This window comes from Phycomyces blakesleeanus (assembly GCF_001638985.1).
Source record: "Phycomyces blakesleeanus NRRL 1555(-) unplaced genomic scaffold PHYBLscaffold_1, whole genome shotgun sequence".
Taxonomy (NCBI): Eukaryota; Fungi; Mucoromycota; class Mucoromycetes; order Mucorales; family Phycomycetaceae; genus Phycomyces; species Phycomyces blakesleeanus.
The window spans coordinates 1,200,856-1,225,714 of NW_017265134.1; the positions used below are offsets into that span (position 1 = coordinate 1,200,856).

General features: G+C 37.1%; 13 protein-coding genes across 13 annotated transcripts; 5 read left to right on the plus strand and 8 right to left on the minus strand.

Annotated features, from left to right (window-relative positions):
- Positions 1-824: 824 nt before the first annotated feature.
- Positions 825-2,553, plus strand: PHYBLDRAFT_105554 (hypothetical protein; the record flags this gene model as incomplete). The annotated part of the gene is made up of 8 exons (XM_018427907.1): positions 825-957; positions 1,066-1,260; positions 1,368-1,411; positions 1,465-1,619; positions 1,699-2,014; positions 2,092-2,244; positions 2,335-2,442; positions 2,509-2,553. 8 exons carry the CDS (start codon positions 825-827, stop codon positions 2,551-2,553), a joined length of 1,149 nt encoding a protein of 382 aa, XP_018298670.1.
- Positions 2,554-3,851: 1,298 nt separating this feature from the next.
- Positions 3,852-5,011, plus strand: PHYBLDRAFT_61683 (hypothetical protein; the record flags this gene model as incomplete). The annotated part of the gene is made up of 3 exons (XM_018440840.1): positions 3,852-4,452; positions 4,564-4,581; positions 4,743-5,011. 3 exons carry the CDS (start codon positions 3,852-3,854, stop codon positions 5,009-5,011), a joined length of 888 nt encoding a protein of 295 aa, XP_018298671.1.
- A 366-nt stretch (positions 5,012-5,377) lies between these two features.
- Positions 5,378-7,068, plus strand: PHYBLDRAFT_161270 (hypothetical protein; the record flags this gene model as incomplete). The annotated part of the gene is made up of 5 exons (XM_018434368.1): positions 5,378-5,428; positions 6,067-6,207; positions 6,439-6,555; positions 6,670-6,763; positions 6,809-7,068. The coding sequence occupies 5 exons, from the start codon at positions 5,378-5,380 to the stop codon at positions 7,066-7,068; spliced, it is 663 nt and encodes a 220-aa protein (XP_018298672.1).
- Positions 7,069-7,514: 446 nt separating this feature from the next.
- PHYBLDRAFT_138187 (hypothetical protein) lies at positions 7,515-8,410 on the minus strand (the record flags this gene model as incomplete). Its single annotated transcript, XM_018429951.1, has 4 exons — positions 7,515-7,922; positions 8,008-8,042; positions 8,108-8,192; positions 8,288-8,410. 4 exons carry the CDS (start codon positions 8,408-8,410, stop codon positions 7,515-7,517), a joined length of 651 nt encoding a protein of 216 aa, XP_018298673.1.
- A 197-nt stretch (positions 8,411-8,607) lies between these two features.
- Positions 8,608-9,366, minus strand: PHYBLDRAFT_61686 (hypothetical protein; the record flags this gene model as incomplete). Its single annotated transcript, XM_018440841.1, has 1 exon — positions 8,608-9,366. The coding sequence occupies one exon, from the start codon at positions 9,364-9,366 to the stop codon at positions 8,608-8,610; it is 759 nt and encodes a 252-aa protein (XP_018298674.1).
- Positions 9,367-9,909: 543 nt separating this feature from the next.
- On the minus strand, positions 9,910-11,183 carry PHYBLDRAFT_61687 (hypothetical protein; the record flags this gene model as incomplete). Its single annotated transcript, XM_018440842.1, has 4 exons — positions 9,910-10,042; positions 10,191-10,251; positions 10,666-10,764; positions 11,057-11,183. The coding sequence occupies 4 exons, from the start codon at positions 11,181-11,183 to the stop codon at positions 9,910-9,912; spliced, it is 420 nt and encodes a 139-aa protein (XP_018298675.1).
- Positions 11,184-11,735: 552 nt separating this feature from the next.
- PHYBLDRAFT_161274 (Homeodomain-like DNA binding domain-containing transcription factor) lies at positions 11,736-12,392 on the minus strand (the record flags this gene model as incomplete). The annotated part of the gene is made up of 1 exon (XM_018434369.1): positions 11,736-12,392. The coding sequence occupies one exon, from the start codon at positions 12,390-12,392 to the stop codon at positions 11,736-11,738; it is 657 nt and encodes a 218-aa protein (XP_018298676.1).
- Positions 12,393-14,877: 2,485 nt separating this feature from the next.
- PHYBLDRAFT_76792 (glycoside hydrolase family 28 protein) lies at positions 14,878-16,295 on the plus strand. Its single transcript, XM_018443188.1, has 3 exons — positions 14,878-15,702; positions 15,769-15,957; positions 16,019-16,295. Exons 1-3 carry the CDS (start codon positions 14,918-14,920, stop codon positions 16,185-16,187), a joined length of 1,143 nt encoding a protein of 380 aa, XP_018298677.1. The 5' UTR covers positions 14,878-14,917; the 3' UTR covers positions 16,188-16,295.
- A 1,226-nt stretch (positions 16,296-17,521) lies between these two features.
- On the minus strand, positions 17,522-18,676 carry PHYBLDRAFT_61690 (hypothetical protein; the record flags this gene model as incomplete). The annotated part of the gene is made up of 1 exon (XM_018440843.1): positions 17,522-18,676. The coding sequence occupies one exon, from the start codon at positions 18,674-18,676 to the stop codon at positions 17,522-17,524; it is 1,155 nt and encodes a 384-aa protein (XP_018298678.1).
- Positions 18,677-19,027: 351 nt separating this feature from the next.
- Positions 19,028-20,147, minus strand: PHYBLDRAFT_61691 (hypothetical protein; the record flags this gene model as incomplete). Its single annotated transcript, XM_018440844.1, has 4 exons — positions 19,028-19,201; positions 19,431-19,483; positions 19,571-19,652; positions 19,938-20,147. The coding sequence occupies 4 exons, from the start codon at positions 20,145-20,147 to the stop codon at positions 19,028-19,030; spliced, it is 519 nt and encodes a 172-aa protein (XP_018298679.1).
- A 515-nt stretch (positions 20,148-20,662) lies between these two features.
- On the minus strand, positions 20,663-21,416 carry PHYBLDRAFT_105543 (hypothetical protein; the record flags this gene model as incomplete). The annotated part of the gene is made up of 4 exons (XM_018427906.1): positions 20,663-20,838; positions 20,890-20,990; positions 21,077-21,203; positions 21,263-21,416. Coding segments are annotated over 4 exons (558 nt in total), but the record flags the coding sequence as incomplete, so codon positions are not given.
- A 1,780-nt stretch (positions 21,417-23,196) lies between these two features.
- PHYBLDRAFT_153929 (hypothetical protein) lies at positions 23,197-24,193 on the plus strand (the record flags this gene model as incomplete). Its single annotated transcript, XM_018433286.1, has 3 exons — positions 23,197-23,319; positions 23,372-23,645; positions 23,703-24,193. The coding sequence occupies 3 exons, from the start codon at positions 23,197-23,199 to the stop codon at positions 24,191-24,193; spliced, it is 888 nt and encodes a 295-aa protein (XP_018298681.1).
- Positions 24,194-24,230: 37 nt separating this feature from the next.
- On the minus strand, positions 24,231-24,699 carry PHYBLDRAFT_161279 (hypothetical protein; the record flags this gene model as incomplete). The annotated part of the gene is made up of 2 exons (XM_018434370.1): positions 24,231-24,452; positions 24,517-24,699. The coding sequence occupies 2 exons, from the start codon at positions 24,697-24,699 to the stop codon at positions 24,231-24,233; spliced, it is 405 nt and encodes a 134-aa protein (XP_018298682.1).
- Between the last annotated feature and the right edge of the window lie 160 nt (positions 24,700-24,859).

The window sequence follows — 24,859 nt, forward strand, 5'->3', positions numbered from 1 at the left end:
TATTTGTTCGAGCCATAATAGATAGGAGTATAATATATTGCCGGTAGGTTTGCTTTTGCTTTTAGCTTAAATAGATATCTCATTATCTCAGTCATCTTTAGATGGTATTTTAGAAACATGGTTATCAAAAAAGCAGTAACATGTATGACAATTGTTACACTTGAATTTAGTTCTTGATCGTAATATCTTATGTTATATGTATTTTTCTGAATTGTGTTGTATAATCAGCGTGACTCCGTAGTGTACAACACTGAAATATATTAACATTGGGACAGGTCTAAAGATACCATTTCTTCATATTCTCTCGAATACTCATATACCTTTTACTAAATTTGAAGACTCAAGAATAGCTCTGTATTATTGTGAAATTGATTCTTATTTTCATATATATATATATATATATATATGCTATTCTTGATTGCGATAACAACCCCCAAAAAAACAGCCACTCTTGTTCCGAGTATTCAGAATTGTATTGATAGAATAAAGAATTAACCGTTTACATTTAAGAAATATACTCTAATATGCTTCCAACTTTATTAGCAAAGGCCTAAATAAAGGTTTTCTGTTTATTTTTTCAAGGGTATTGTTTCATGGATTAGAAACTGCCTTGATAAATAGCTTATGACAATGTCAATAGGCTACAATAAGGAGAGATATTATTGGCTTTCCTCTCACTTAACTTAGTCACGTGGTTAGCCACCCCAGGGTTAGAGCAGGATCGGCTGTCTAAAATTTTTTTTCGTTCTTCTCCACACTAGTAAGGATAGAGCGTGTACCTCTCTTCCTTCCACACTCCATTTACCACGTCGAAACAAAAAGCAATGCGCAATACCAGTATCCTGGCCGGTTCATCTCATCCCGAGCTTGCTACTCTTGTTTGCAAAAAACTTGGGACACCACTGGCTGCTACAACCTCAAAGAAGTTTAGCAACAAGGAAACAAGTGTTGAGATTGGTAAGTAAAAAAAATAAAAAAATAAAAACAAAAGTCATTGTCAGCAGTCATTACCTTGGTTTATGCAACCTAATGAGTATATGTTGGTAACTCCCAAAAAATATCTAGGCGTTTCTATCCGTAACGAAGATGTGTTTATTATTCAGTCTGGCTCCAACCAGATGAACGACAATATTATCGAATTGTGTATTATGATCCAGGCTGCTCGCATGGGTTCTGCCAAGAGAATTACTGCCGTTCTTCCTTATTTCCCTTACTGCAAACAAAGCAAGCGTAAGGGAAGAACATGTATCACAGCAAAGCGTAAGTGCGCCTAGAGAACAAGATGAAAACGAAAGAGGGTGCAGCCCTACGATCGATCTGAAGTACGTTTGTTGCTGTCGACAACTTGCTGATGACATGATTGTTAGTCGTTGCTAATATGTTGGCTGTCGCTGGTGTGGACCATATCATTGTGGGTAATCTAAGCACGAACGTATAGCATCCGCTGACCTTTTCCCCCCGTAGACTATGGATTTGCATGCCTCTCAGATGCAGGGCTTTTTCCAAAGGCCAGTAGACAATCTGTATGCTGAACCTGTAATTGCTAAGTGGATTACACAAAATGTCCCTACCTGGCAAAACGGTGTGGTTGTGAGTAAAAATGCCGGTGGCGCAAAGAGGTAAAAAATAAATGAAAATTTTAGATGTCGGACATTCAAAATAGACAGAAAGGTAAGACTCACCATCTGTTCTTAACAGAGTTACTTCTTTGGCCGATGCTCTTCGTCTCGACTTTGCTCTTATCCACAAGGATCGTTCCAGATCTGGACCCCAGGGTACCAACCGTCCCTATAGTGGAATGCCAAAGGCTATTCAGGCGGAAGAAGATGTGCTTGAAGCAGCAGAATTGGATGTCCACTCCAATGAATTGATTGCCTCTATTTCATCTCTTACAGACGCAGGTGTCAATGGAGATGTCAAGAACGCTGCTGTATCCATTGTTGCTGATACTGCCGGTGAGCAGAGCACTATCACACTTGTTGGTGATGTCAAGGGCAAAACAGTTTTCTTGACTGTAAGGCTTTTCTTTCTTTAACTACTAAAACAGTACAATACTGTGTTTCAAATTTCTTACCTTGACAACGCATATAGGATGACATTATCGATGGCTGCCAGTCATTCCTTGACGCTGCAGAGCATTTGATGAAGAAGTGTGGTGCAGCCAAGGTGTATATTATTGCTACTCACGGTGTTCTTAGCGGAGACTCTGTACAGAAGATCCAGGCCTGTGACAGCGTGTATAAGGTAAATGGTGTAAAGTTTGATATTTAAGCGTTTGCTTGCGTTTATTCTCAATTATTTAAACTTGTGTGCGCGTGTGTATTATATTATTAGCTTGTCGTCACCAACAGTTTCCCTATTCCAAAGGAGAAGGTTGAACAGTGCAGCAAGCTCACGACTATTGATATTTCTACTACACTCTCCGAGGCAATAAGAAGAACTGTAAGTTCACATACATGCATGTATTATTACTGTAATAGCTCACTGTCCATCTTTTTTTATATATAGCATAACGGAGAAAGTGTTAGTTACTTGTTTAACAATGCTGAATAAGCTTTGTCATATAAAAGAGGAGTAGATGGTGGACCTTATAGACGATAAAGAAAACTCTTGATACAATGTTTCCTTTCCCCCTTTCATGCTTATGCTCATTATTTTATTGTTATAAACCAAAAGGAATAAGCAAATAAATATCTGTTTTTCCCTTTATTTAATTTTGATCTGTGCAACATCGCTTAAAGACCGCACATTTTTGCTCCGCGTTGACTTGACTTGTGTGCCAGATATTGTCTATGATCGACGTGCTTGTGCGTATATTGCCAGGTGAATGCTTGTGGTTATTGCTAGGCAAGTCATACCATTAGATATCGGCTGATAGAACTACAATTAGATCCTCTCCTTGTACTAGTGCAGCCACAGAACGAGCTACTGTCGGAGTCGGAGCACAAGCCCAAGCTCAAAACCTACCGAACTTCTTTGACCGTTCAAAGGGCAACGGAACAGCTAGAGAATGGTGGCTCTGTGTGACCAGCTACCTCCGCCGAGTAACTTGACAGGGTTTGACAGCGAAGCAAAATAATTCCATTCTTTGGAGAATTTGCTTTAAACTATTGCTGGTTATTTCTGAAACGGATCGTTGCATTGGACGAAAAGACAGCGCATGCTATACTCCTTCAAGGGGATAGAATTCAGGACATCTATTTTTATTTTCTCAGAGGTGCGCCTTTTTGTTTTGTTCCACGAATTAAATGGTCTGAGATCGGCAAGGACACAGACTAACCTATGCCATGGCAGTATCCAGAATGTTAAATGAGCGAAATGACTAGAGTGCGAGCGAGGAAGAGGTGCAAATTACACGTGTAATTCCGATAAACAAAAATAAAATGGATAGACTCAATAGAAAGAATTCAAGACAAGGCCAGAGTGGACCGAGAAGATGGCAGGTCGATTGAAGATCATCGAGAGAATGACTTACAAGAGGCCCGGGAGAAAAGGGGGAAAGGGAGGGTTTTCAATGAGTTAAAAAAATTAGATGAATGGGGTATGGGTTTGTACTTGAAATAGTAAGGAAAGAGGGGTCTCTTATGGCATGGGCATTCTTTCGTTGAGAACAATGATAACGCACTTATCCGGTGTTACAAAAAGACTTCATTCTACAAGCGCAATGATACGCGAGCTACAAGCATGTATTCAAATAAGCTTCCTCACTGCACGTTTGTGGTTTTATTAATTTTATATCGACTTATCATTTCTGCCTATTTGCTTCCCGACAATTCTTTTTTTTTGTTTCTTGTCACTTTTTATCGTACTCTGTACTCCCTCTTTTTTACCTTTAGCTTCTTTGCCTCGGTATGTCATATCAAAATCTTCCCCCAGTCTCTATACAAGAGCCATTAGAAGGCCTTGGTCTCCCATCATCTCCTCCCATTACTCCAAAGCTTCCTGTGCGAAGGGACAACCAGAGATATCCCATAGACGAAAGATCCGTTCTTATTCCTCTGCCTACCCATATACCTTCGCTCAACTATTTCCGTATATCGCGTCCAGCTGGCACCAAACGAAAATCAGCCGCCAGACTCTACAATAAAGCCATGACCACACCTCCGAGTCCTGGAACGAAGAGCTTTGATCATTCAGACATATTCACCCTCTCTCCTGACTACAATTTCAGGAAAATACCCTCCAGAAGTGTTGATCGTATATGTACTTCTCCAACCAGACCGCGTCTCTTAATCAGTCGCTCAAAAGAATCACCAAAATCATCTGATACAGATCTCTACACCGTCTTCCATACCACCCCAGAACCTCAAAGCAATCTTTCAGAAAATTTTAACAGCAAATATGGCCCTAGCCTGGCTAAGAAAAGACCGGTTGATAAGGATCAACACAACAAACCAAACTTTCATGCGACTCAGCCATCCAGAAGCGAGGTTTTGCCAAAAAAAGTCAAGACAGACCTTAGCGATACCTATCACCAAGTTGATCTTTCTCAAGAAGACTCGGATGTATTTGTAGATCCATCTTGGATTCCAGATTTTGGTGTATTCAGTGCACCATCGGCTGTTCGTGTGACTTGGAAAGGTAAGCCCAGCAAGTTCTTCACCCCCCCCCCCCCCCCTTTCAACTCCTTTTCTTTCGTGGCCTCCTATGAATATACATAAAGGAAAGCCACTTGGTATTAGGTCGAGATACTATTCGATAGCGTGGTAGATTCAATTACTTATGAATGCTTGTGATTTCAGGCTCACGTCTCACAATTGATAAATTGCCATTTTACGACCGTCTACATCCAGAAGAGGCTATTATTGCATCTACCCTCCGGCTCACACCCGAGCAATTTTTACGGTGTAAGCGAACACTGGTACTAGCTGCTTATCAATACACCCAGAAAGGTCTCAAGTTTCGCAAATCAGATGCCCAGAAGCTGTGCCGTATTGATGTCAACAAAACAAGTGCACTATGGTGTGTATTCAATCGCCTAGGGTGGTTTCGCCCTCGTATTTCTTCTTGATTTTTATGATTACCCCAATCAGAAATCAATATATCGTCTATAATATATGAAAAGCACGCGAAGCTAATAAGCATTTGTTACATAAACGCGTGCACCCTTACATTCATTCCTTTACCCTGCCACTCTCACATTGTATAAAAAGGCAGAATTTATGCTTGTTAAATTCATTTGAATACTAATAATATTATTTTAAAAAAAAGGCTCTCGAAGGGCCAATAACCTTGCACTCAATTTCTTGAATGTGTGTGGATAAATGGCTTCAATATTCATACTTTGACTCGTTCGATTTAATAGATTATGAATATCTGAATGAATACATGTTCTACAGCATGCATCTTTTTGGGATTTATCAATGATGCCAGTATAATGCATCGTAACTTTGAATCCATCCCAGTGTTTGGAACTGGGAGAATCTCAGTACGTAACGTGTATGACTTTTTTTTTTGAATATTTACGGTCTATCTCGAAGGTCATTAACTATTATTATTTTGGTGTACTATTGATACACCCGTCATCTAACTTTGTTGTCTTTCTCCTTAAAAATGTGGTTCCTGTACCTGATGTAGCTTTTTATGGTTTATTTGCCACGCACCCTGTTTAACTTAATTAGCTATAAAGTATTCCTGCTTTGATTTGCGTTATTTTTTTTTCTTCATGTATTTTAAAATATGTCGATTTTAGCCAATCAAAATACAGGCCATTCGCATTGCAATTTTATGTACCAGCAATATTACGGGAACGACGTTTCTATCTAATCGGACTAATTAATTATGGCCACCTGTCCGCGGTCCAGTGTCTTTCTCTAATCCTTCAGGGCAAAATGGCGTGTCCTGAAAAAAAAAGTACACTATACCAATAGCCAGTTAGGCAGAAGATTATAAGGATTTGCTGCCGTTAAGTTGTGACAAAATTTTGTTGGATATTTCACTATCGATTTGCCTTCTTACGCGTATGATGACTCTCTCTTTCTTTCACTTACTTATATTGCCAGAGTTTGAAAGCCCATTACTAATATTGGCTCTATGGGTCTTTGTCAGACGTTCTATTCTTAAAAGAGAATGAATACAGTGGAGAAAATTAGTCACTTTGGGGCTGTAAACGTGGACGGACTACGCAATACTGTGGGTAAAAAATATATCGATTCAAATGCGAAGTTTGACACCACTTTATACATTCAAATTTCAGGAGTATTGCGGGTAAGGGTGGGTTAAAAGTTGGTTTCAATAAATTATTCTAGTGCTGACATTTGCTTCTTGTTTTCTCTTTAGGATTTCCGCTCCCAAGCTAATAAACAATCTGGCAAAAAAAAGCAGATAATGATGACTACAGATTGATTGGTATTTTACTCGACTGGTGAGTTGTCGACTGAATAATAGCACAGGTCTAACATTTCACTTTTCATTATCATTACAAATAACATCAATAAGCTCCATTTATTCATCCGGTCGGACGAAGAAATTAGTGAAGCAGAGCTACAGGGAAGCTGCATTGATCCTATAATGTATTACATTCTACAATCCACAGGAAAACATCTACTTTCGATGGTATGTGAATACACCGGCCTGTTAAGAAAATACATTTACTGATCAACAATCTACTATATCTCTGTTACCACTATATCAGGCCAAATAAGCAAATTTTAAATACTTATACGGCAGACCGTCTTCTTTAAGGACGCACTGGAAATGCGAAGTTCAAAATATATGGCTGCGGTACAGGCTATCGGTAAAAACTTACAGATTGGCGAGAAGGGTTAAGTCATTTTTTAACTTTTATTTTACCTCTTCGTTTCTATAGATAATTTATATTTAATGGTGAAGCTTTATTCATTTGAGACAACTAAATATCTAGTTCAACTTTCGCACTCGCTCAGTTCATTAGATAGCTTAAAGCAGATTTTGATTTGTAGCAAGGACAATTGTGTTGGGGCTCAAGAAGGTAGAGCAGGGAGGAGATATTGCAGTATTGATATATCAGATCTTAATCTGAATATAAACATCAAAAAGACAACTTCTTGGAATAAACGGACAAATGGGTTTTTAATTCAAAATGCTTAATTTTGGCAAGATGTTTTTTTTTTTTAGTAACGGGCATTCAATTTTCACAAAGTGACAATATTTACCGTTCTCACTGTAGATGTATGCACTATTACCAAATAAAAAGAAATAACGCGAGAAACCAATATACACATATATACACATTCACATATACACTCATACAAATGTACCCCTCCTACCAGCAGTCAAAGAATGCATCTTGCTACAGCCAAATAAATGAATTAATAAAAGAAAGAAAGAAAAAGAAAGGGGAGGGTGAGGGAGTTTTATTTCAATAAAGTCAAGACGATTATTATGTCAATTTTTTTTTTACAGAAAGTTATATCAAAATTACAATTCCCATTAGTGTCATTTCTGCCAACTAATAATTATTGCAACTTTTTTCCCTTCAAATTTGGCTTGGAAACGGTGTGAATCTTGGAATGAATAACTGAACCTATTACAGTTTATGTATCAATTGTCTGGATCGCAACATCGTGGGATATCTTGTAGTAATACATACCAAGTTCATACAGCCCGACGCAAACAGTGGCACAAACGACAAAGAAAGCTGCACGCCCAGGAACTGAGAAGAAATCCAAGAAAGGATAAACCCAAAATCCGTTTACAGATCTACAGTAGGATGACCAGAAAAAGTAGAGGGTGCAGAATACATAGATCGCAGTAACATTGTGAGTGGAGCGTTTGTACTCGCTGTTGAAAACGAAAAGATCGATGTAAAGGATGACCGCAGGCCAGAGATGAAGGGATAAATCGAGAATCAAGGGTAAATCAAAAGGAGATCCCTTGGGGACAAGCAAATCACGGCTGTGCAGCATCATTGGCCAATACATCAAGCTCACCAAGCCCTCCATCTAAAACATTCATCAAGAATAGCGATTGTAAGGCTTAATTTTCTTATGTTATATATTTATTTATACCAAGATACATGATACTTACAGGAGTGGCAAGCCCAGAGACTGCTTGGTACGCGCCTATAGATTTCGCCGGGTTAATTTTGCCGCTCTGATGTCCTACCTTTGACTAATGATAGTGTTACCTTGTAGGGGTTTTGGGAAAAAGAAACGCAAAATTTGGAGAGAAAATGTTATAGTACTAGCGGTCAGACTGATAATTGTAAGAAACTATAGGAGCGCGTTAGGCAGCTACTTTAAACTCTTGGTATTGTAGTTAAACATGGTAAAATACATATTTTCATATAGTATTTTCATTTTATTACTTGGAATAGACCACCGAATCCCAGTGGGAGAGGCACGCGTAGCATGCTTTTAAATGCATAGGAATTGGAGTATAATCCAACGACATTTAGGAGCAGACTAGCAGGGTGAATAGCTTTAGCCATGGAGGAAGACAAGGCAGTAATTGTATTTGAAGACAAAAAAAAAAAGTAGGGGAAAGAATATAAAATAACAGGTGCGGGTTTTCATCTTGCGAATTTAAGTGTGTTCCCAGTCACACACTCGGTCAAATGAAACTACCGGCGCACCGAATACACAGATCAATAATCTTGATCACTTTTGTCAAATGCTATTCTTCAAGCTAGTTTGGCTTAGCGACCCCAGAAAGCTTTTTCAGATCACTACCCTGAACCTCTTCCTTGCCACTACTATAGAAGTTCATCATGCATTCCAATTTCCACTTTCGCCAAACTTGCTCTGATGAAAATCCCATCTTTTCCCATTCTTTCTCTTCCATTTCTTCATCTTCGTCCTCATCCTTATCTTCGTAGCGTTGTAAGAATGTGTCCCGATGATCATGTACAAAGTCTGCCACAAAATTTACAGCATTAACGGCTAGGCGATCGTGACGTTGTCGCAAGGTTGTCCATTGAACCAAACCCTTTCTAATTAAGGTATCATCATCCATATTATTTGATCCATTATGATCGGTCTGAAGCGATGTAGGCTGTTTTAAATCATGGGCAATGGCTGCTTGCGTTTCTGCCTCCAGCTTCTCAATATCAGGAATCAGCTTTGTACGTAATAAGACACTCAGGATGTTAGTTTCTTGTTCAGTAGTAGTCGGTGTGTAGGGGTGGAGCATAAGCTTTAAAAGAGTTGCGTTGCTTCCTGTTTCAGTGAAGTTGTAAAAGTCTTCTGATAGTGATGCGAATTTTGCTGTCAGCATATTGAACTTGTTGAGAAGATCTGGCCATGTGAATGGGTACTTCGGTTCCTTGAGGTAGGTAATTTGGGTTGAAAAAGTTTCTTGCAATGACCACAGCTTTGCTCGTAGAACTTCTAGCTCTTGAATCGTATTGGGATCCAATGTTGGTTGATGTCCATGACGTGCATCCATAACGAGTCAAGGAAAAAAGAGTAGGCGAGACCATGGTTTTCACGAAAGATAGAAAGCGGGTTTGTAAGTCTCATAGCCGTCACGCTTTTTTTCTAGGAAAAATGGCATAAATGTACAATTTTGGTTCACTTTTGAAATAAAATAAACTGGCTTTGCTGGAACCTGTGTTTTGATATACCTAATCAAAGCCATTTAACTTGATAAACACTACAAGCAAGTTTTTTCTACTATGAGTTTTGCGTGACACAAGTTTTCCGTTTAATTCAATTCGATGATTGTTGTTGACATGCATAGGTTATTTATCGAGTTATTTAGAATAACGTGACATAAATATGTATATTTTGTATCACATAACTCTAAAGATATATTGAATGATTTTTGGATAAAATATATTACATTTTGCTGCCTTTTTTTCTCTGATAAAATACGAAATACCACGCAATCTATCTTAGCTAAAAAAGCTTTATATCTATCCTAGAACTTACTTCTAAATATTGACATAAGAGTGTACTAAGTATACTACATAAGCAGTAAAAACCAATTTTAGATATTCAGCAAAAGACATATGGGTTGGTTCTGTAAACTTCTGTCTACTTTGGTTATTGTGGAAACACTTGGTTGAATGATATTGGACCGGAGCTCTACCCAGGAATCCTGATCACACGCCAAATGTTGGCTGTTTAAAATTCCTTAAACAAATGAAGCAAAAAACAATGACTAAAGCAATACCCCAAGTTAGAAAAAAAAATAGTTAGGACAAATTCACTGGAATAACCTTTCCGGATGAATTAATCTTTCAAATATAATATTCTCACCAGACAAACCTTGTGTTTATATAACAGCTAAAACAGACTCCAAATTTTTGCTCGATCAAAACCAAAGTAGCTCGATAGTTATGACATTTAAATTAAAGCCTTTTTTTTATATAAAGTCTCTACGTGTTTTTCACAAATATATATTAAAGCTTATTACAATTGTCCAATCGTCCCAAATACTTTCTTGAATAAAGGAAACAGGGCGAAGAAGAAATCGTAGCATGATAGATCGCTAATCCCAGGAAGCCGACGTTTTGATTATTCTGGACCAACTAATTGAAGCTTGTAATTCAGAATCCGATAGTTATATGTAGTCAATTTTTCGTGTCATAACGATATCTTTATTTTATTGTATTTTATTTCGCAAGCGTTGTGATAGTTGTGGTAGTAAGAATCTGATCATCAGTTCACTCCTCCTTAGCATCATATAACATGCTGTATATGTCATATCTGTACCGCCATCCGTAAGTCCACCCTCACCTACCTTTCCCTTGGTTTTGGTAGTCCTGCGCGGGATTTTCTTTGTCAGCCACGACGCAAGGGTGTTTTGAAAACCTTCGACCCTGAAAACCAACAAAAAGCTCTACAATTACCCTTGCATCATGCCCATTATTCAAGACTCATACGCTTGGTCTCATAAAATCTTTCGGTATCCTATATTCTTACTCCAACTTCACTTTTCACCTCCATTTCCTGCTATTACTCTTTTGTAATTTTCACACTTTCCCACATTCTCTCTCCCTCTACAACTTCATGTACGAACTGGCACACATATTCTCCCAACAATACTCCTCTCTTAGTCCATTTTTCTCCTAATATTCCTATCACTCTACCTTTGTATGCCGCCTAGGCCTTTCTTCCCTCTTCTCCATAACTTGCTGGAATCTCACAAGCGTTTAAGTCTACCAAACTTTCATGATCAACTCCCGAAGTGCAATCTGTCCAATATCCCATCATAACATACGGCATACCCGCAATTGCCTTTCCGCCTTCTTTCGCCATCTCGATGAAGCCAAAACAGTCCTTTAGCCTTGTTTAGCTTCCTTTATCCTCCCTGCTTCAACGGGCACACAGTATATGCGACGACAATATCAATGAATACAATAAAAGGTAGTAGTCGCTGGCGAAGATGAACACTCTTCTGACTACCTTGAAATATGCTGACATCTCTATTTTAAAAGACACAAAAGCTCTGATTGTGGCTTTTTCAATACATACCATCTGGCGAGCACACCGGGTCTACGTTATGGATGAGCAGCCTCTTATTCCTGGTGTGGTAGCGGACAAGGTACTTGTAGTGGCTATGTCGTTTCGGAGAGTAGACTATCCAGCTTTTCCTCCCTCTCTTCTCAGTCTTCTAATGTAGTACCAGCATAACTTTCTCAGGCATACAAAGCTAATCACCCAGTGTTTTATATTGAAGCCGATCGATAAATACAAGAAGAAATGTGTATTGCACCGTAAAACAAAATATTATTGCGCAAACATTCTGGAAAAACACAATAGTTGCTTAGATAAGTTATATATATATATTCATCTGTTTAACAAACTAAATTATATATTGCTTCGACATTTTTTGGATTGTTTCTTTGAATTTAAATGAGCTCTTTCCAACGTTAAGCCACACTTCTTCGTCATAAAGTCGTACAAGGTAGATTTACAAACAGTTATATCGCTAAACTCATTAGCAACACTCTCCTCGATTTGCTTTAATACTGCCAAAGGGTTGTTGTTGATGAATTTTAACAAATAATCTTTGTGAATTTCGTTAAAGATTGGTGGTCTGCCTGCAGTCTTTTTTGATGGTTGAATCTCATCACAAGGTTTTTCTTGACGTTTCTTCAGCCAGCTATACGCAGTTCGACGAGGAATTCCCATTCTCCGCGCAGCTTTTCCTGCTGTCATTATTTTCTTGTTAACCAGAAAAAAGAAATGATCCTTTTCCTCATCGTTAAACTTTTTGTAAGGTTTACGCGCTGATCTTTTACGCTCAGAAGTTCCAGTTTTAAGTGGTGATTTTTCTTTTCGTTTCTGTACATTTGATGCTTGTTGATGTAGTTGTAGGTCCATGCTTTGATTGCGATCTGTGACTATATCGAGTAGAATTTCATTTTCATCTACCATGTCGAAGTTCTGATACCTAGACTCATCTAGTTGCTTCCCTCGGCAATAATCGCGGTAAGACTGTAAGGGCATCTGCAGCAGTTCCATTTCAACTTTCGTGCGATTAAACGTCGATTAGCCACACCGGGGATTTAATACAGTCCAAAAACAGATGCCCAAATTATGGTCACAAAAAGATCGTTTAAAACACAGTTGGTGTGGACAGACTAAAAGTTCAAAAAAAGGGCAAAATTAATTAAAACTCTCGCCCAATGATATGGCTTAACATTTTGCTCTTTTTTTGCCCTTTTTTGAACTTTTAGTCTGTCAACACTAACTGTATTACACTTCCTGAAGTTGTCTTTTTCTTCACTGGCAATTTTATTCGTCTTCTTTTTTGAGCAACATTTGGCTATCCACAGTTAATCAGCCAATAAATCAATGTCAATATAACTGCTGCGGATACCCTTATAACCACAATACAGAAATTATTGGATGTACCAATTGATATGGATACTTTCTGTGATTTCTTGAAAGAGAAGAAAAACTCGATACATAGTCATGCGTTTCTGAAAAAAATAAATAAATAATTACATAAAAAATAGGTTAGCATTCGCAAATTATACTCATCATTGTAAGAAATAGTGGAATCAGGCCATTCAAAGCGATAGATCCTAATTGACGGTTTACCATAAAATGGAAAATACATGTATCTGGTGTAGACTTACATAAAGCTCTTAGGATGCGACTGGAGACCCTACTTTTGAAGTCTTAAGCCACATAAGAATAATGAATTCACTTTCGAGAAAGATAAGATAATGTGCTATGAAAGTATGGCGACAAAGTGATACAAAGAGAAGACATATTTTCCTGTTATAGCATGATCTACCAAAAACCATGACATTATCATAAAGGAAAATACTTGGTTATACTTGAAACATAAACCAAAAGCTATAAACGTAAAATCTGCGACTAAACAATTATTGGGTCATGCTCTTCAAAAAGAATATAAAGTAATACTTGAGAAGGTAGCAAAAGTTTATTACATGATAATTTTATATCAGATCAAAGAGTTAGAAAGATAATAGCAGGTCTTATAACACTACTAAGATTGTAAATAAAGTATATTAATAGTACGTATTACTAATAGCTAGTACTCAATTATTTCAGAGGTCTAACTCTAGATTAAGTTCGTTGCAAAACACAGCGAAGTTATATATTTTCATCGAAAACTTTTGGGATATTTAGACATGATTATATTAGCTCTAAGTATAAGAGCGAGCGCAATTACTATACTTGATATTATTTTGAAGAAAATCTCGACTCTGCATAGATAGTTCTAAATAGCCATTTGAACCTGGTTTATTTCTGCAAATATTGGTATAATAATGACAAAGTGTCTTCTTAATTCATGGCTCTCCTTATTACTCGCTTAAAATCTACCGAACTGTGCTACCCGTGCCGGGTAGCATCACACCTTGAGATGATTGTAAAAGCGCTATTTTAATCTTTACAGAAATACGTTAAGAAATTCAAGAGACAGGGAAAATTCATGTGCCAACTTACCATTTGTAAAATCTTATTTTGTTTTGAAAGGCTGGTATATTTTCACTCATTATTCTCCACAAAAAAATGAAAATCATTGAATACTTATCCAGTGAAATTATTCCTGCTCAAAATTTCAATTTTGACAAATAATTAACGAAATAGTATAAGATATGGTCGATGACTTGCTTGAAGGTATTTTCAAAGATGAAAGTAAATCTCAAATTATTTAAAAAATTTAACCAAAAATTGATATTTCCCGATAACTGGCACTATTGTGTGTGTGTTACATGACCCTCTGTCAATACAGAAAATATTTGTGAGACAATATTGTGTAACCATTTGTGGCAGAACTTATTACAAATACATAATTATAATGTTTTATAATGTTGTGCATAATTTGTGGACTGTATAATTATTCTGCTATATGTAAGCTAATGAAATAGCCTAGCAGTTGGTTGTGTATGTTTTTTCTTTCTTTTTTGAATATTCAAGAGTTTTTGTTTCGTTTATCGCAGCCAGATACATAAAATGTCCTAAAAGAAGTTTTTGTAATACATCGTAAATGAAGCATTTAATTAAAGCAATTTTACTTTTCATTTTACTGCAGTTCATCGGATTTACTTTTGTAAAAACCATCGGCCATTTCCTAAAGCAAGTCTCCGACTGGACCTGAACATTTGCATCTGTTTTCGTGATAATTTTGTATGCATAATGATATTGATAATGTGGCTTACCATCGTACACACATGGTAAGATTCTACCAAATATGTAGCGCAAATGTGTTTTCTATTACTTGATACCACACGCTCACCTGTCTTTTCTGATATTGCCTCGAGTATTGACGTGAAAAAATACAAAGTGGCCCTTGCATACTTCAGATATTCTCAAATAATGTTGCTCAAGAGGATATTAAAGCCCAAAGGTCCAAATTTCATAACTTGGAGTTAGAAATAAGTACACGTATCTGAGGAATAGTGTAAGTATTGACAGGAAAGAGAAGCTATAAATAATTGAACCTTCAATGCTCTATTTTCCCTCATTACCCCACCTTCCTTTCCTTTATTTCCTACTAAAGTCAACTTACGATGCATTTCTTTGGAACTGGCACTATTGCTTCTATCTTGCTTCTGGCTACTGCCGCCCAGGCTGCCACAGTTTGCACCGTCAAGAAATCCGGAAATGGTGATGATGCTGTCTCAATCAATGCTGCATTCTCTGCTTGCAAAAATGGCGGTACCGTTATCTTCCCTGCAGGCGCCGTCTTTAACTTGAAGTCAGTTGTTGCTGCTGCTGATCTTAAAGGTGTCACCGTGAAGTTCGATTCGACTGTCAACCTTCCTTCATACAACCCCTCATTTGCCAAACAAAAAGCCTACTTCTATCTCGCTGGTGACAAAATCAATTTCTCTGGTAAAGGCACATTCTTCGGCAATGGCCAAGGCTGGTACAATGCAAAGAACAAGAACGCTCCAGTTGTCTTTAAGCCCAAGGCTACCAACTCTTACTTTGGCGGCTTCACTATCAAGCAGGCCCCCCGAGCTCACTTTAGTGTCAATGGATGCAAAAATACCATCTTTGAGAACTTGACTATCCACACAGTTTCAGCAAACTCCAATTACCCTGCCAAGAACACAGACGCCTTTGATGTTTCTGCATCAAGTGGCATCACCATTCGTAACTCTAACATTGTTAACGGCGATGATTGTATTGCCGTTAATGGCGGTGTCTATGGTTTGACGGTCTCTGGTCTCACATGCACCGGAAGTCATGGTTTCAGTGTTGGCTCTCTTGGAAAGGACGGAAAGACTGATGTTGTCTCCAACTTGAAGTTCTTAAACAACAAGTGTATCAATTGCCAAAACGGTGTCAGGTAAATAAAAGCTTATGCAATTGTTAATATAGTGTAGCAGTTACTTATCATCCCTGTGTTTTCTAGAATCAAGACCTGGCCTGGAGGAAAGGGCAGTGTTAGCGACATTACCTTTGACAAAATCAACCTCCAAAACGTTGAAAACCCTATCCTTATTACAACTCATTACTGCGATAACCAGAAAGCATCCAGTTGCGTTGGTAGCGACTCTACTTCTTTGAGTATCAGCGGTGTCACTATCAACAACATCTATGGGTAAGTTCTAAAAATATTGTATAATATCCAGTCTCTAATAATCATATTTAAAACCACACAGCTCTGTTGCTGCATCGAAAAAGTCCATTGTTAACATCAACTGCGCTTCTAAGGCTCCTTGCAAGAATGTCTCTCTTACCAACATTAATATTAAGCGTGCTTCAAGCACACCAAAAAACGTGTGTCTTAATGTTGCCGGTTCTTCCTCTATTGGTTTATGCAAACAATAAACGTGAACAAGTCTTCATACCCACTAAAATATGGTTTCTACCTTTTTTTATTTTAAAGAAAAACTCGCAACAAAAAAATAAATACAGAATATACAATTTTGCAAATACAACTTTGATTTGACATCGAATTTGGTTTACATTGTTTTTATATTATATTAGTATATGCACTTTCACCAAATATATAATGTATATATTGCTTTCAATAATGAGCTTTCGATAATAGCTCCTATATTGTGTGTATGTGTTTTTACCCTCTCAGTATATAAGTATTAAATGCTTAATTATTTACTTGAATGACTTTTAAGTAGTTAACCTATCAATACATCTTGATTTTAATACACATCACAATATTACAATCTATATATAACGGTGGATAATATATCTGGAGTTTATAAAACTATGTTATTTACTATAAAGAATATCTTGCTATTACAATATGGGAAGTTAAATATAAAAGTGCAATACTTTTTATTTCTTTCTGCCGTATATTTTCTAGGGCATGGGGCACCCGTTTTTTTAAACATTCTACAAGAAGGGTACAGTGACTATTGAAAGAAAGATGTGTATATTTGCTCTTTTGTATTTTATATATATTCCAAGATCCAATTTCAAGTTGGATAATATGTGTAGACAGACTAGAAAGTTCGAACAGCTCTGCCTGGCTAGTCTTCTTCCGTTGCTAATTAGATTGAGAAGAAGAGCATACTTTTGGTTAGAGAGATGTAACAGAGTGAGCAAGGTCTAGAAAAATTCTGAATAAAATATTTTCACTTCATGGAAAAGATGGTATTATGAGGACTTCATTTTATGTGATATCTATTCGAACTTTCGAGTCTTTCCATACCATATCCTTTAACAAAGCCAGTGTATATGATAGCAGTAGATGTATACACATATATCTTTTTAGCTTTTAGCTTTTTTTTTCTTGAAAAAAACTCGTTTATAAACTGTATAAATTTGATAAAAAAGACTTTCAATGTGCTACAAATAATATTTAATTATCTCAATCAGTCGTTTTATAATTTCTTTTAAAGGTTTGAATTCTGATATGTAAAATATTCTGTGACTTATTTTCAGATAATGAGAGCACTTCAAAGTGTTCGAATGATTGGGAGTAAATGTATGGGTGTATGGGCATGTAAATTGTAGAATTGATAAAGGACCAGAAGCAAAATGGAAATATGTGCGTATGCGTATGCTTGTGCGTGTGTGCGTACTTGTATGTGCATGCATGCGTGTGTGTACGTTTGTGAGTGGGTGTGTAAATGTATAAATGCAATATACACCAATTGTTATGGTGCTTCACTGTGAAGGTAACCGATGTATCAGAATTACTAGGATTCTTCACAAGTTTCCGTTTTCTCATCAGTAGACTTGGTTAATGGTTTGCGTTTTGCATGTTTTCCTTGACGGCTGATCGAAATTTTCCCCGAATTGAGATATTCATTGGCCCATCTACGAATGGATGCTGGGCGGTAGGTAGACGATGTAGGCCAGACATTTTTTGCTGCTCGTTCAGAAGCGGCCATTTTCTTCATACCTTGGAGTCTGAATTGTATATACTGCTTAACAGCCAAGTGTTTATGGGATTCATAAGGTTCTCCACTGTTTGGCACAGAAATGGCTGATGCGTTTGCAGCCAAAGCCTTCTCATCGAGCTTTGTATAAGCATCTTGAAAGAAGTTAAGCTCATTCTTCTTTTTCTCTTCTTTCTCTTTCTTTTTCTTTTCTCTTTCTATTTTTTTTTCTATTTTCTCGCGGTTTGCAAGCTTATCAGTTTCACTACATTCAGGCTGCTGATTTGGTATACTGAGGTTACACTCCTTACTCTCGGCAGATGTATCACTCTTTGACATTGCAAGTAAAGCTGCTTTACGTCTACGCCACAGAGTTGTTCGTGAGTTCTTTTTGTAGGTTTCTCGGGTCTTTCGGACAGCTCCAATTTTCAGTCCCAGCTGGTCTTCAGACTTTACTTTCTGTTGATTTGTAGAAGGTTCAGCTTGGAGGACTCCACTAGAGATATCAGGAGAAACAAAAGATAGCTGGTCCTGCTCGGGTACATATTCAGAATTCCCCTCATTTGAGCTAGTTTTCTCATCTAATTTGCAAGGTAAATGTTTGGTAGCATCCATATGTTTATGCTCTGTCAAAAATGGCAATCCTTCCACTCTAGTGTATTGTGTAGTGGCGGTTATACTGGTAGCTGTTTCCACTTCAATCGCTGTAATTATAGGTTCCGGTGTGATCATTGGCTTATCTCCGGTAATCGTTTTCAATAGCTCTACATTTTCAGTTGAATCTCTTTCAAATGTAGGATTGGCAATCTTGGCATGAATGGAAAGGTCTTTATCGTCATTCAAAAGGGGTTTGTCGGCGGAACAAGTTGGTTCTTCAATTATCCTAGTACTGGGCCTGTGGATACCGTATTTATTCTGCACTTTTCGCATTCTTGTCTGGGCGGCTCTTTTTTGACGTGTTTGGCGTGGCATGATGAAAACAACGTTTTGAAACGAGGGTCTAGGCAGTACCTTGCTGGTTGGAAATTTATAAATATGTATATAAAAAGTTAACCTTTCACGTGACACTGTATTTGAAAGAAATGAATTGGAAAAAGAAGCACCATGATGTGTGTAACATGTATTCTTCAAGTGGATGTCCGTTTACAATGTCATTTTAAATTCACAAAAAAAGAACGGTATCTATAACCCTGATATTATACGAGTCTATTAGATTAGTATTCAAGGGAGAAATCATATTACAGCCTAATTGCCTTCTTTATTCCACTGCTAAGTCCACTAAAGGGGAAGTTAGAGATGCAAACGATGGAAAAAGGTTTCAAGTTAATGGACCATACGCACCCCCATGCAAAACATTCTTATCTCAGCACAATATTGCATTGTGTTACCCTCACAGAATCCAAGATTAGGTGTAAAGCTCTGATCTTCGATTGAATAGTATTCTTGTATATACCATGGTTGTACATTACTAAGGTCAATACCAGAATGTAAAATTTGCTTTCAGTTGTAAAAAACAGTCAAGAAGACACTTATCATTAGTATTATCCTAGTTAATTTGCTTAAAATAAAGCTTGAGTTTTATTCACACACACATATATATATAGCTTCTTCTGATAGTGCATTTTATGCACAAGATGCTTAAGCACCGTAATTAATACACCAATACCTTGTTAAAGTATAGTTGAAAGCAATTTTTCTTTGTACATTTTATCTTTCGGGTATTTACCATAACCTTTATCACTCGGCTAAAGGTGTTATCGAACATAATTGGAGAAACCCCTATAGATATTATGATCGAACTAATTAATCGATATATAAATACACTTTTTGCACTTATTTTTGCGCATGCGTGGAGAAAATTATTACTCATATTAGAGGTGTTGTCTAGTGGAAAGTCGAATATTTTATCCATTTTCAATTGAAACGTCGATTTAATTTCCAATAATTGCTATACATTTTTTTCAGTTGATGCGATTTAGTGGAAAATGTAAGTGGAAAATTGAAGACTACTACAGACTCTTGGATTTCGAGTAATATTAGTCCTCATACGCTTATGCTTGAACGGCGCATCGTCGGCTATGTCTTTTTTTTCTAAAAAAAATAGATCGAAAGTATTTGTAAGCCTTTCACTAAGTAGCGTAGTAATTGTAATTTTAAAAGTTGAATTTGTCATGCATTTTCCTTCCGTATTACTTAATTACTTTACAGCTAATTAGTCAAAGTTGGCTTTTACTTTGTTTTGGCTTTGACTACTTATCAGAATTGGATAAGCATCCAGAAATGTAGAACTATCTATTGTTATATTGTTATCATAATAATATCCTATATTTGTATATCGATTAATTAGTTCGATCCTAATATTTTTAGGATTTTCTCCAAGTACGCTTGAGAACGCCTTAAAGAACCAATAAAGGGTGTGTGTACTCCAAGAAGTCGGCACCATTTTCTATAATTTCTCTTATAAGAAGCAGTGAAAAGAATGCCATGCGGTCAAGGGGGTTGAGTTAACCAAACCAAAGTTTAGATCACAGCCCCATTGCACACACCTGATAAGATATAGAGGCAGAGCCGAGTGAAGGAATAACTGGTATGAAGAATGTAGTATATTTGAGGGCTACAATGAAATGAGAATAGGATTTTATCGGTTTTGAACTTGCTTCATGTTTTGTAAAAAAATAATAATAGGAGTAATCTATAAGACGATAATTGATGAAAAAGCTACCCTTACTTATTATTAACCCTCTTTTATATATCAAGATTCGATAACAATTATGCATATCCTCTTATACTTTAATACTGAAAACTATAGCTATAATAGCTGCTGAGCAGTAATATGTTGAAGATGTGTTATAATCTGTTGCATGAAAAAATATTCTCGGTGCAATCATCATTTTATTTGAGTGTATGAGCACACTATTTTCATTGATATACTAGTTATATACAGAAAGAAAGCAAATATCAATAGTTATCCTTCAATTGGTAAGCCACGAAAGTTTCCACTTGATGAGCTGACGTTGAGAGAGTTTTCAGCCGCATATGTTCTCCTCCTCCCTTGATCAATGCTACATCTCCAGTGCCCCACTTTTCATTACCGAGCACAGATTTATCTGTGTATACCTGAATATTTATAGTGCCTAATTACTACAATAAGTAACCTTGAATTGGCTAATGGAGCTACGATTTACATTTCTCAGTGAGTTCAGGTAAGAATGAGACACTGGCTGTAATTTGACGGATGGTGGCACGGAACTCGCGATCAAACTTTTCACTTTCCTTGGCAAGAGATCTTGTTTCAAAATGAATACCAGCAGTGTTAAGTTCACTCACTTCAGCGGTATACATACGCATATACATATATATATATAAGCTTACATCAATTGTCCATCCTCATTTGAATTCTTTGCCTTTATATCAAATTGCCACCGCTCAACTGTTTCTCCGGTCTCAACAGATTGAATCAACAGCACCAACTTCTGTATGACATTCTCAAGTATCCAATCTATAAAATATACATAACATTAGGTATTACCGCATAAAACAGCAGTGCGGTCAACCTACCTTTTACTTGGGACATAACATCAGCGACATACTTTTCAAGTTCCTTGTTTACAGTTGTCATGACTCTGGCATTATGTTTGTTAATTACTTCAAAGTCTTCTTCAGGGTAGATTCCACGCTGATAAAGGATACTGAGGAGAGAAAAAGAAAGAAATATAAAAGAGTTGTTGTGTCAGTCGAGCACTGGTAGTGTTCCTGACATTACTCCACCTGTAGATGCATGATTCTAGAAGGTAAACGAGAATTAATGAAAGAGACAGTTTTAAATGTCCTTTGGTTACCAAAGTAATCGGTAGCAAATGAAGCCGATCCAGAAAATGTCAATGTTTCTTCCATCTTTAGGTGAATATGACTTGTTGCATATATTTTATGTGGGTGTGTTTTTGTGGATTTTATATTTCTTATTTTAATGATTGGCTATCGTATTTTCACACCAAAAATAAAATCAAGTAATTGGGAGCCGATTTCTGACGTATTGGATTTCTTGTGAATAAATCTGCGTTAAAAACACGAATTATCAAGATTAAAATAACCATATTACACCAGCCACTTAAAATGCACTCTTGTCATTTGGGATCACCACTGGTCTTTCCGTTTTAACTCTGTTCCTTTCCTTCCCTCTGCGGTACTCACCACTGTTCGCAAGTCAATCTCTCGCCTCTGCTATGAGCTAGAGCTGGACCCTCAAGATGTATCCCCCATATAAAAGAATATCCTTACTCTTAACCTAAAATTCTATAATTCCAAAAAAAAACATAAAAGCCAAAAGCCAAAATCATCACATAACTGGAAAAACCCCACCAACAAATATTGTAATCTTCTCTTTTCATACTCAATCAGATACTTTTAATAAATATGAGCCTTTCATTAGATCCATACAAACAAAAAAATGTATGCATACTTCAACAAATATCTCTTTCTAGGTTTTCACCTCTCCTTATAAAGCTTCGAATGTTTGGTTATATAGTCTACACAACATAATTTCTCATCAATTATTGCCTAATGACCTCATGTCTACCATAGAACTCACCAATATTAGAACCATTTAAAGTAATTGTTTGGCCCTTGTTAGCATGCCTCACTTAGGCTTATAAAACCTTTCTAGCTAGTAAACTGGCCTTAGACAATATATAGCTTGAACTTTGTCCCTCAGAATAGCATTTTAACTAGCTACTTTACCTTTTACAAGTCCTTTACGTGTCACTTCCTTCTATAATTTAATATTTTTGGATTTTAATCGAAGATTCAATTTCTAAGATTTATAATCCCTGGTAGAGAATACCAAATTTCACAAACCTGCCTATTGTTCTAATCTTCTGCCAAATAATTTAAATCATAAATATCTATTCGATAAGTGTCTTGAAAAATGAATGATATGGATAAGTTTAGGCAAAGAAATATGTTAAGATCAGCGCAAAAAGAAACGCATTATTATTTACATAGAAAGAAAGAAAAAAAAACCTACATTATTAAAATAGTGTACAAATGTTTTAAACTTAGAAAACAACGTACAAGTATTTCAAATGATTATGTTAGAAACAATGATCAGGATCACTAGAAATATTAAGATTAAGTAAAAGAAATACGCTAGATATGAGTATACAAGACACATCGCATTATTAATTGCCTTTCCTTTAGAAGCACTTTTATTACTCGATTATACTAATAGATAAAGAAAAATATATATTGTTTTATTTTTATTGCGTGTGCGTGGGAGTGAAAATGTTGACAGGATAACCTGCAGTTCTTATTGGTTGTATTGGACCTTCTCCATCTCAGCCATTTTCGACTGTCTATCATTCTTCACCCCTCTTTTCCGTCTAGCGTGGATCCACTGCAAAAACTCAGCGTCGGATGACTGGCAAGGTATAGATCAACACGTCTTGGTGCAATGGCGGGAGATTCATTTTATTTTATTGACATTTGATATTGGCATGGAGGAAGATCTTGACTACGAATCTTTGGGTGACAACTCTACAATGGCCCAGAATGCTATGGCCGGAGCATTAGCTGGAATTGGAGAACATTGCTTGATGTATCCTATCGACAGTATAAAGGTATGTTCCAAACATGACAAAATGTATATGGCTATTTACGATTACCACACAGACCCGAATGCAGGTCTTTGCTCCCCATGCAAAAGAGACAGCGTGGAAGCAGCAAAAAAATTTATGGAGAGGAGTGTACTCTGTTGTTATGGGAGCTGGGCCTGCCCACGCAGTTCATTTTGCAATATATGAATATTGCAAAGATCACTTTAACGCTAAATTAAATGCCTTTGCAATCCTCTCAACACAAGAACAAGTACGGCAATCAGCGGCATCGGCAGCAGCAGGCGCATGTGCAACCCTTGCGCATGACTGTCTAATGACACCCTTTGATGGTATGGCTCATTAACCCCTCCTCGCCAACTACAAATCTCATGCGATTGTCTTGTAAGTTATCAAACAGAGAATGCAACTAGAGGATTCTACGTATCGGTCTGTAAGATCATGCGCGAGGGCTGTATATAGATCGGAGGGATTGGCAGCATTCTACATCTCATTACCAACGACTTTATCAATGTCAATTCCATTCCAATCGATTCAGTTTGCAACTTACGAGTTCTTCCGGACATTGATCCACCCACAAGGCGACTACAATCCCACCTCTCACGTGGTGGCTGGTGCACTCGCAGGCGGATTTGCTTCTTCAATCACGACCCCGCTTGATGTCATCAAGACGCTCCTACAGACTCGAGGATCCTCGTCTGACCCAAAGATTCGACAAGCATCCGGATTCTGCGACGCCGCCAAGATTATATACGAGCGAGACAGCTATCGAGGTTTTTTCCGGGGATTTAAGCCTCGAATTCTCACTCATATGCCCAGTACCGCCATAAGTTGGAGTGTATATGAATATTTCAAGTGGTTTCTCAGCAGTGAAACATAGAATAAAACTTTTTTCTTTCTTTCTTAATCAACATAAACTAGACAGTCATATAATTCTTGCTTTCTCCAAGACATTGTCCAATATCTTTTAACGTGCCTGTTGTAGCCAATATTTCCCTCTTCTTGTCCAATAACAGTTCTAACGTCTTGCTCGCCTTGTTCAGTGACTGCCGAGTATTCTTTGCATGTGTATCTGCTTGTACAAATGCTCTTGCTGTCTTTTGCATCTCGTCATGTGTATTGCTATACTTAAGCATCATCTACAATATCCTAAGTAATGCAATGTTGTACGGGATACATTGAGGCCTGTAGCTTATAACTCACTTTAATACAATCACCCCATGCTTCAAGCGTCTTTTCGGCTTTAATATGACATTTCTCTTTGGAGGCAAACAAGCTATCATCGGAAACCATAGAAGGGGACATTACATGACTCCGATTGCTACGGTAGCTGCGATTGCTGCTGGATGGAGTCGGAATAGGTGTGAGCCGATTATAGTTTGACATTGCAATCAAAGAAAGGCGCAGTATATATATATATATAAAGTATTATTTCTTTTTTAGGTTTATTCCCACTTGTATTTTTGTATCTTTTTTTTAGAAAAAATAAGTCAAAGGATGACAGGAAATATAAGGGAGGAAAAGTAAGCGAAATACTCAGCGAAAG

Coding starts and splice junctions, on each gene's coding strand:
- PHYBLDRAFT_76792 (XM_018443188.1), top strand. CDS start 14,918: ATGCATTTCTTTGGAACTGGCACTATTGCTTCTATCTTGCTTCTGGCT. Junction 15,703..15,768: donor AATTGCCAAAACGGTGTCAG/GTAAATAAAAGC, acceptor TGTGTTTTCTAG/AATCAAGACCTGGCCTGGAG. Junction 15,958..16,018: donor ACTATCAACAACATCTATGG/GTAAGTTCTAAA, acceptor AAAACCACACAG/CTCTGTTGCTGCATCGAAAA.